This window comes from Phoca vitulina, unplaced genomic scaffold (genome assembly GCF_004348235.1).
Source record: "Phoca vitulina isolate PV1807 unplaced genomic scaffold, GSC_HSeal_1.0 scaffold91, whole genome shotgun sequence".
Taxonomy (NCBI): Eukaryota; Metazoa; Chordata; class Mammalia; order Carnivora; family Phocidae; genus Phoca; species Phoca vitulina.
In genome coordinates this window covers 1,821,698-1,832,455 of record NW_022589794.1, presented here as the reverse complement: position 1 = coordinate 1,832,455, position 10,758 = coordinate 1,821,698, and the positions used below count along the sequence as shown (strand labels likewise).

General features: G+C 57.0%; 1 protein-coding gene across 1 annotated transcript in view; it reads right to left on the bottom strand.

Moving 5' to 3' along the window:
* ADGRD1 (adhesion G protein-coupled receptor D1) overlaps window positions 1–10,758 on the bottom strand; it is a 101,883-nt gene that overhangs the window by 9,359 nt on the left and 81,766 nt on the right. Inside the window, exon 15 of the mRNA XM_032396379.1 lies at window positions 6,435–6,558. Within this exon, the coding sequence (XP_032252270.1) occupies window positions 6,435–6,558 (124 nt within the window). The remainder of the gene's footprint in view (window positions 1–6,434; window positions 6,559–10,758) is intronic.

Sequence of the window (10,758 nt, the reverse complement as noted above, 5' to 3'; positions counted from 1 at the left end):
GCTGGAGGAGGCAAGCAGGGGCGAGGGGGCCTGCAGGAGGCAAGCAGCGGAGTGGCTGCATGTGGAGGCAGCGCACTGAGGGGGTCTCCAGTTCCGCCAGCTCAGGGGCTGTGCCCACCATGGTACAGACAACCAGACTGTCCCCCTGGAATGTGAACCTTGGGTGGGGGTCCCGGAAGCAGGTGGGACTGACTCGTCTCTACGGCTTCCATCACGTCAGCCCCTCACCCCTCCTAGTCTGTTGGTTCCAATGTCCCTTCCCAGGAATCCCATCTCTAAGTCGGCCACGGGGCCGTGGTGGCTCCTGAAGGGGCCAGGGTAGTCCGAGCCCCACCCCTTCCTGGGTCTGGCTGGGCCAGCCCACCGCAGCATCCAGCACTGCGGACCCCGTTCCTCGGTCCCCAGTGCCCCTGCCGGCCAGTCCTGAGAGATGGCAATTCCAGTGCCTGCCTTGCCCTGGCCCCTCGAGAACAGGCCGGCGTGAGCCAGCCTCAACCCTCGCGTGGGCGCACTTGGCGTCCTGGCGTCCAGAGAGAGGGCTCCCTGGTCTCCCTGAGCTCCTCTCCTGCAGAACGGACATACTCACCCATGCACGGTTCACGCTGCACAGCCTCATGCGGCCTCTGCCCAGCGCCCGCTCCAGGCTGCTGGGCGTGGAGAAGCAGGGAACCAGATGCACTCCCAAAGCCCGCACCCCTGAGAGCAGAGCTTACAAACCGCCTCTTCGAGCTGCTCCTTTTATTATTCCATCTCGTTACCTAATTCCACCACGCGGATGCATGCACGGGGACACAGCTGGCCAGCTTCAGTCCAGTGTCTCCCGACCTGCCAACAGCCCGGACGGCACCTTGGTACCTGTCTCTGGATCACACACCGCGACATGACCTCATGTAGGGGGCCTCACAGGGTTTCATAAAGATGAGATGTTTGGGGCGCCTGGGGGGCTCAGCTGGTTAAGCGTCCGACTCTTGATTTCAGCTCAGGTCGTGATCTCAGGGTCGTGAGGTCGACCCCGCATGAGGCTCTGCACTCAGCACAGAGCCTGCTTGAGATTCTTTCTCCCTCTGCCCATCCCTGCGTATGCGCGCTCTCTCTCTAAAATGAATAAATAAAACCTTAAAAAAGGAAAAGCTGGGATGTTTGTACTTTACTCTGCAACCTGCCCTTTCCACGTGGCAGGGCCCTGGAGACCCCTCCAGGTCAGCGGGCGCCGTTACAATCCACTCTAACGACAGCTCGTTAGCTCTTAACGGAATCATTCCATTAACATGGAGGCCAGAGGCGCGCTGTCCTCCTCAGCGTGGAGGTATCGGAGCCCACGCGCCCACAGCATTAGGCTCGTTAACACTTCGTTGTTCTATGGCGTCCATGACAAATCGGGTTGTAATAGCATTTTACTTTACACTCTTACACATTATCTGGCTTTCCGATTCTTTGAATTCTATGATGCAGATCCTCATGGGTGTCCTGAAAAGTCACGGTCTGCCTTGCTGGATTTACGTGGACACCACGTTGTTTTGGCCACGGGAGCTTCGCGGGGATCTGCTCTATGCCGTGCAAAGTCTCTCCTACTATCTTCCTTAATTTTCTTGACTACTCTCAGAACATACTGTTCCAAAATTAACCTAAAGATAATTTTATCCAATAGGAGAAAACTAATTTCTTAGGATTCTTACTCAATTTGGGTTCACGAATTTTTTAAAAAAATTTTTTAAAGATTTTATTTATTTGACACAGAGAGCTACAGAGAGAGCGCGCAAGCACAAGCAGGGGGACTGGCAGGCAGGGGAGAAGCAGACTCCCTGCTGAGCAGGGAGCCCGACGCGGGGCTCGATCCCAGGACCCTGGGATCATGACCTGAGCCGAAGGCAGACGCTTAACCCACTGAGCCACCCAGGGGCCCGGGGTTCACAAATTTTAAAGGTGCAGAAAGTGAGTTTCGGAGAGGTGTCCGGCTGGCACACCTGGTCATGATGGGGCCCCAGATCCACGGGCATCAGTGCACGGGCTCTGAAACGTACTTACCCCGGGGGTTAGAAGCCCCCAGTGGTGGAGCCGTGTTTTTGTGATTTACGCTGACAACAGAGTTACTCGTCCCTGTCCACTGCTGGAGGTGTACCTTGGAACAGGGTCCCCAGAGAGCAGTGTAAGTGCCCCCAGGTCCCCTGCCGGAACTAGCCGCGGACGGGAGCCAGCGTAGTGCCCAGCAGCAGGTGACCAGCCAAGCCCCCTGAGGGCCAAGGCTCCCAGTCTCGAGGGGGCAGCAGGTGTGGCCAGGACGAGGCAGGGGCGTGGATGTGCAAGGGGACACACTGCACACGGGAGGGGGGCCCCTAGCCCTGCTTACAGCGTGGCACCACCCCGTGTGGAGAGGGGAACATTTCCGGGAGGAGGGGAGACGCTGGAACAGGTGTCATCGCAGGGGACGGCGGCAGGAGAGCAGAAGATGGTGGGAGACACTGCCTTCCACTCACTACCCTTCCCACCACCTCCCACTTAAAACCTACGCGTATCAGCTACCACGTTAACGGAAACGGTTCCTAACAGAAGAAGAAATTAGGGTCAGATGGAGTAATGACCACGAGAGCCGGCTGGCCACAGCTGGGGTGACCGGTGCTCTGGGTCAAGGGGGCCCCACGAACCAGCCGCCGGGGGACCCTGTGGGGTCAGCACTCGGTGGGAGGAGGTCCAGGCCTATTTCCCACTCTCTGTAGCAGGAGTGTAAAGCGTGGTGTCCCCCACCCTGGGGTTGTGGTTGGCTGAGCCCCTCACTGCTGCCGACTGGCGGGGGGGCCCATATCACACTCCCTCCCACAGAGAAGAGCGAGCAGAGCGAGGCCTGGGACATCCCTCCACATCCCAGCCCAGCCACCCCAGGCTCCACGCAGAGGGGTTCCACAGCGGCCCCGCTGGGGTGCGGGCCAGGGCAGACCCGCGGAGGGAAGGGGAGTGCAGCTGTGAGCTCCGAGGAGAGACCCTGGACCAGGACAGCCCCTCCCAGAGCACTGGGGAGGATGGGGGAAGCCATTCTGGCTGTTCTCACTAAATGAACTGAGCCTCAGATTCGGCATCTACTTGTGATAACTGCCGTCTTTGTTTAAATATTCCTGAGAACGTTCATTTTTAGCATGGTAATTTTGAATCATTTTCAAATCAACCTTTCCTGTCAATGAGTAGATATGATTTGCTTCCACGAAGACACCCACAGACTGCCCAAATCTGGTGTCACCTACATGGAACGCTGACAGATTTGCATCATAAATGCTTTGTGACTGGTTTTTTTTAGCTTCCTGGGCTGAGCTGCCTCCCTTCCTCCCTGTCCCACCAACATCCCAAACCCAACTTCCTGCCCACATCCACCACCCAGCAGCCCCTTCCACGTTGCAGAGCCCACAGCGTGGACCTCGTTCTCTGTGTGCAAAGGACCCAGAGGACCATCTGGAGGCTCGGCACCAGCCCCAGCTTTAGGATCTGGAGAGCAGAGCCGAAGCTGGGCTCCGTCCCCAGGTGACCTTGGGCAAGTCCCCCTGCGCTCACCAGCGACAGGAGGATGCTGGTCCTGCCCGCACCGGCGCTCATAGGCGGTCTGCTCCCCCACATCCATGACAGCCTCTCTGCCCCCAACGTTTGGGTCTGAAGCTCCGGCTTTGAGCCCCAGCACCTCTCCCGAGAGCCCCCCGGGCCCTTGCCGCTGTGTGCCCCTGCTCCTTCCTCCCAGGCCCGTGAGGCTGCGCCCTCCTCCCTGAGGTCGCTCACCGGCACCGCCTACTCGGGAAGGCCCTGGGGGCCGCGCCCTTCCTTGCCCCGCCCCCGTGGCTTCCACGCACCCCCGCCGCCACAGGGCAGAGCGCGCTCTCAAGTGCGGAGCGCCTGCTCCTCACTTGGGGTCCCACGCACTGTGTCAGCTGCTTTGCTCCCAAGGCCCAGAGCGGTGCCTTAGAGGCCTGGGGTCGTCACCTCGAATCCAATGCTTCGTTGCTGGATGAATGACTGACCCCAGCCCGTCCCCCTCTCTGGGCCTCGCTGTCTCGGCCACCGCACCCTCGGCCTGTCCCCACCCTACTGGCACATACGTCCTGCGGGTCACAGCCTTTCCCACTGGAACAGCTAAGGCGGGTCGCTGACTCCCACGTGGCGCCCAGAGGGACACACGGAGGCACGTGGCACGACAGGCAGAGACACGACAGGCAGAGACAGAGGCATGAGCCGCACGGCGGTGGTGTCCCCAACTCCCCCAGCCTGACCCCTGGTGACAGATGTCTGTGCAGAACAGGGACAAGAGGGGACGGGGAGAGACCTGGAACGGGTGGGATTTCGGAGGGCGCCCCATGCAGCCCAGGTAACTTCGGGGCCCTCTGGGACCGTCTACTCCATCCCACCTCACTGTCCCCACACCGCTGGCACTGGCCCACCACCCTGACCTCCCTGCAGCTAACGGTGCAAAGCCAGACTCGGGCAGCACCGGGCAGAAGAGTAGGGGGACAGGAGAGAAAGGGGGTGACAGAGGGCCCGGGGGCGGGAACCAGACAGGAAGGGGTGCCCATCACCTGAGGGGCGGCTGCTGCCCACACGTCCCTCCCGCTGGGACCAGCTGGGGGTCACGGCTGCCTGGACACAGATGTACCCCGCGGGCCACCAAGCAAGCCGATGGCTCGTGCCCCTCAAGCCCGACACAGCACCACGCGTCCAAAGCTCTGAATGCTCTCGCTTGAGAGACTCCTGACCTGTAGGTGCCCAGTTCCGTTCCACGTGTGGCCAGGACTCCCCTTGGCGACTCCGAGTGACGGGCCCTGGGACGTCGGCACAGCCCCATCCCCCGGAGCTTCATCACCAGCAGAGCAAAGGTGACCAGCCCAGCTCCAACCTGTGCACAGTGCTGGTGTGTCTGCGTGGGGAGCACAAGGGGCAGGCGATGCCGCTCCCCATCCTCCTGGGCTAGCCTGGAACTCCCCTCTGGAGTCTACATAAGCAATTCACAGGCCAGACGCAAGACCCACGGCACGGGCTGCAGATGAAGGAGCCTCCTCTGCTCGCCACCTCCACCCGGAGCCTTCCGCGCCCGCGGCCTCCGCCCGGGACACCGCAAGCCCCGTCCTGCCTCCGGCATCTGCACCTGCTGTTCCTTGGCCTGGAACATTCTCCTCTGCTGCTCCCCTGACCACACCACCCATTTGTTTGCTAATCTGTTACCTGTCTTTCCCACTGGAATATAAACTCCTCAAAAGCAAAACGTCATTGCTTTTCTTATTTACAGCTGAACCTCTGGGGTAGGTGCCGATAAGTACTTGTTGAATGGCAGTGGATGAGAAATCGACGCTTAGGTGATGACCCTGGGGCCACCAGGAGTCATGCCACACCAGACAAGACTCCACAGTCCTACACGCGGCAGGTGCTGCGGTGCCCTGGACCACGGAACCCAGGGCAGGGGGTCTGTGCGGAAAGAGACGGGCCCCATGGAGTAGACGTGCCAAGGGAGGGACATGGTGGAGCAGGTCTGGCCAGCAGAGGGGTCGTGACCGCGTGGGAGCTCAGGGCACCTGCCCCCGTGGGGGGGGACACAGCTCTGCGGAAGGGGGGAGCCTCTGACTCCCTGTTCTGTGCAGCCCAGCATCACCAAACCCACGGACTCTTCAAGAGGACCCAAAAACTCAGAGTTATAAATAAGATTTTTCAATTTCTAAAACACAGTTTGGGATGAAACAAAATGTCTCTACAGGGGCCTGGCTTTCCAGGGGCCTTGGGAGATCCCTGGACCAACCCCTGTCTCCTCCCCAACCTCCTGCCCTCTGCACAGAAATTCAAGTTCCACTGGAGTCTAGAAGCCAATCAAGTCATTCACACGCAGAGGTCAGGGACTAATAATAGTTGAGAAGATCCCACTCTGGGGCATCTGCATTTTTAAAGAGTACTTTTTTTTTCTCTTCCGAGCCATGCTTGCCTTAAACCAATGAAATGAACGTCTAGCTCTTAGGGCCGACCACGCAGCCTGACAGATTAAATGGTGGTACTCCGACGCAGAGAAACCCAACCAGGGGCCCTCCTCCACCCTTAACCCCAGGCTCCAGGGAAGGTCGTGGCCCCATCTAGAGAGCAGGACAGACGTCCCCCTGCTGCCCCGGACTCTCCCCCGACTCTCGCACCACTCAGAGGCTCCACGGCCCGGGACTGAAGGCAGAGGACGCTGGCACACCTGCCTTCCGCATGCGGACCCTCGGAAAGGACCCAGGGCTTGCACGGTGCTGCCTCAGGGAACCTGAGGCAAAGGTTTTTGTTTTGGTTTGGTTTGGGCTTTCTTGCTAAAAAATGGAGAGCTTCACAAAGGTCCCCAATCGCAGGGTCTCCCCGGTGAGTGGGGGCCGCCTGTGTGCCCCCCTGCAGCCTGAGGTCAGAGGGCCCGCTGTCGGGGCTCGGGGACCCCGGCGCCGGGCTCTTACCTCCATTGGCACCACTTGCATCAGGATGGCGAAGTTGGTGAGGTGAGAGCAGCGGCAGACGGAGTAGCTGAGGTTCCCCTCGGCGAGCACACAGCCCTGGTTGGACCAGACCCCTTCTCCGGAGCTGGGGACACAGGAGAGAGGAGCAGCGGGCTGAGAGAGCAGACGTGCTGGTGCCGGCAGGGCCGCACGGAGACCGGGGGAGGTCCGCGGTGTACCCGCCCTGGCCCATGCACTCGGGGGCCCCCTGGACCCACAGCCCCTGAAAATGAGACGTGCTCGTCCTACGACCCGCCAGCCCCACTTGCCAAGAACTCTGAGCTGTGCGCCCAGGGCACACGCCACAGAACATGAAAGCAGCCCAGCGCCCACCGTGCGGCACTCGGACGGGGTAAGATGTGGTACGGCAGTCGCAGGTGTGTATCCTCATGGGCGAAACCCGAGCGCTCGCACATCACGCTCGGTGCGCACGTGTGAAGCAGAGCAAGATCTCACGTGCTCCATGGACGTGGCCGTAAGTGACACGCACGTACTGAGGACACCCCGACTGGCCACCTCCAGCGAGAGGGGGTGGGACCGAACAGTCAAAGGGATCTTTGCTTTTTTACAACATTTACTTTTTTACAGAACTGATTTAGGACTTGTGTCACTTCTTAAAGTCTCAACCCAGACCAAAACGGCTGGAAGCAAACATGCTCAAGTGCTAACTGTGGTTTCTTCTTACGGTAAGAATATCAGCAATCATCATTTTCTTCGGGGTCTCTCTCTGTATTCTCAAATTCCCAAGAAGAATTTCCATGGTTCTTTCCAGAAATGGCCCCTTTGAGTTATCGGCAAAGACAGACGTCTGCTTCAGCCGAAGGCAGGGCCCTTACAAAGGTGAACAAATTCAGAGGTGGTGGTTTCTCTCTGTGGACACAGCTGATGAGGAACGTGGCCGTCCAGGAGGGGCCCCGGTGCCCCGTGGGGGAGCACAAACTGGCAGCACTCATTGCCACCCCTGAGGTGGGACTGTCCCCGTGAGGACGCGGTGTGACTGCTCTCTGCTTGAGACTTGACTGCCGTGGAAGCCGAGGGTGGGTGGGAAAGGGTCACTGGGGGCGTCTCCCGGGTGGGCTCTGAGCCTGATGGCCGAGACGCAGGGACAGCGGCTTCTGAGGCCGTGTCTGTGATGCTCGGTCCGCCCTCGGCAGGGAGGAGGGGGTGCCTAGCAGGGACCAGGGAGCACAGCCAGGGCGACTAGAACCTGTCAGTCCAGGGGCACTAAAACCCAGTAATAATGTCAAATAAAGGGACTAAAGGTGGGGCCTGTCCTTTCCCCACACACCCTCCCTTCATCTGATGTCCCGTGGCCTTGAGGACAGTCAGCCACACTAGCTGCTGGGCTCTATGTGGCTCCTCTGTCGGTCTCCCCAACGTGCAGAGGCCACACTTCCTTCCATTAGAGGCCGACCTGAACCCAGCGGGCACTGGGCCACGTGAGCACAGTCGCGGGGATGAACAATGCACCTCTCCATACACAGAAAGCGACTGGGAATTAAAAACCAGGGAAGTCACATCTTCCCAGATGGAAGCACAAAGGTGTGATGACACGTGCGTTCGCCAGGGCAGCCGAGCACAACGTGGCACCGCGTCCCGTGGGGTGAAGACCCGCACACAGGAGAGAGCCTGTGCACAAAGGATCTGCCATGGGAGCCCGGCCAAGCAAAACCGAAGAACAGCAAGATGCGCATGACCCTGTGACCTAGAAGCCTGCGTCCAAGCAGAAGAGGCCCAGTCGCACACGTGACTAAAATGTGGGGTAAACGTGATAAAATCCTGCACAAAAGCTGAGATGGAGGTGGGCCGAGCACAGCACCAAGTATGGTGGAATGGGACAAGAACCACGGATCTGAACAATACCACATATTTTCTTCGAATGTAAATATAACTCACACAGAAATTATTGAGAAAACACCTCAAAGTCTCCGCGCTGTGGCCACCATGAGGGCACAGGGAGGGGTCAGAAAGGTAAGAGGGTCCAGGGGACACTTGCTTGTACCTTCTAGAAGAATAATATACTGATATTCCTTGTACTGCTTCCTGAAGTCTAAAGTGACCCATAATTCTCAGCGCAGTGAGAACATCTTTGAAAAAAATAAAAAGGAACACTTTCTGAGACAAACAGAAACTGGCGCCGGACCTGCGCTACAGCTCAAGGAATATGATGCTGGACAGAAACTCTGATCTACAGAGTAGCTGGAAATGGACGAGAGTGAAGGAAAATGTGCAACTGTTGTCTTATTTGCAGTGGCAACTGACTGTCTGACGCAAAACTTCCAGCAACACATGGTGCGCTTATGGCGTCCTCATGGTCCAGTGAGCGACCAGGGTAGCGCAGGGCGCGACGCTGCCATGATGTCGAAGACCGCACACGGAGTGGTGTCCTGTCGCTCGAGGGGGACACAGAGGAACCAGAGACACACACACTGGGAGCCCTGGGACAGCCACTACAGAAAATCACATGGGAGCTTAGAGGTCAATCATGGCGATAAAGTGACATTGTAACAAACATCCCGAATCCAAGTGACGCGAGAAGAGAGAACACAGGAGACAAGGAAGAGGTGGGAAAATCTGAAAACAGGCACCAAGACGGCAGGTTTCCATCCAAACACATCCATAATCACATTCAATGTCAATTGTCAAAACCCACGGATCAAAACCAGAAATGCTCCAATGGGATAAAAAAGCAAGATGCCGCCATATGCAACCTAAAAGAGACTTACTTTAAATATAAAGATGATAAATAAAGAGGTTGAAATGTAAGGGGGAGAAAGACACAGCACCCAAGCACGGAGTAAGAGCCTGAACAGCTGTGTCAGAAGTAGGCCACGTGGGACTTCAGAACAACCAACATTCCCACCAGAAGGAGCCGTGAGGGGTCAGTTTCCAAGAAGACAGAACAATCCTAACTGGAAAAGCACCTAACAACAGAGCTTCAAAATACACCAAAACCCCTGAAACGGACAGATCCCTCACGACACGGAGACGTCACCGTCCTCTCTCATTAACCAATGGGACAAGTGGGCCGAAAAGCCATAAAGTCATAGAAAGCCACATGAGCACCATCAACGTGACCTCACCGACATTTATAAGACACCCGCCAAGAGCAGACATTTTTAAAGAAAAGATAGAGCATTCTCCAAGACCGAACACATGCTGGGTCATAAAACAAGTTCTTAGAAATTTAAAAGGACTGAAATTAAAAAAAAAAAAAAAAAAAGAATGTTTTCATTCATGTTTTTTCATCAACAAAAATCAATTAGAAATCAGGAGCGGAGAGAGCTCTGGAAAACCCCCAAGCAGTCGGACTAAACAACGCACTTCAAAGCAGCACGTGGCTTGAAGAGGAAGTCACGAAAAAGGATAGAGAATAGGTTTAATTTGATGAAAATGGGAGCCACGTGCTGACACCGTGGGACACAGCCAAATCAGTGCTCGCAGGCAAACGTACAGCCCGAAACGCTTGCATCAGAAAACCCTCAAGGCCTCAACGACCAAAGGCCACACTCAGCAAACGAAGCACATGGCAAGCAGACAGGAGTAACCGAGGGACAAAGGCAAGAGACTAAATCAAAGCAGTTGAGAAGAGAAACGCGGTGGAGAAGAACCAACGAAACCAGAAGGCATTTCTTTGAGAAAGATCAACAAGGCTGGCAAACCTCTAGTCCGAGTGACCAAGACGGGAGAGAGGGACGCAGACACCAAACGTGGAAGGGGGACATCGGCACAGGCCCTCCAATAGGAGTGCGGGCGCGAGGGCCACCGCCAACTCCGTGCTCGCACTTTAAACACATTTTGGACAAATTCTCCACAAAACTGTCCAAACTCACAAAGAAGTAGACGGCTGAATAGTTCTGTGTCAACCGGAGACATTCAACGGTGGCCAGAAGCCTGCCAACAACAAAATCTTAGGCTCAAGTGGCCTCGCTGGTGCATTCGAACAAATACTTATGGAAGAAACAAGACGAGTTCCGTAGAAACGGTCTGAAATGCAGCTTTCACAAAGGGACGGTTACCTTGGTACAAAAACCAAAGACATTACAAGACAAGAAAACTACAGACTAATTTCCTCCGTGAACACGGACGTAATAGTCAGCAGCTCCAGCAAGGACGCTCAAGAACATCACAAGCAAGTGGGCTTTCTCCCGGACGCAAACCTGCGCACACTCAGCCACACTCACGGCCGCCCAGACGCACCCCCAGGCCGAAGGGGAGCGGCGGAGCGCCACTCGGCCGTGAGCGGTAGCAGGGAGCGGCAAGCACATGCGACAACGTGGGTGTT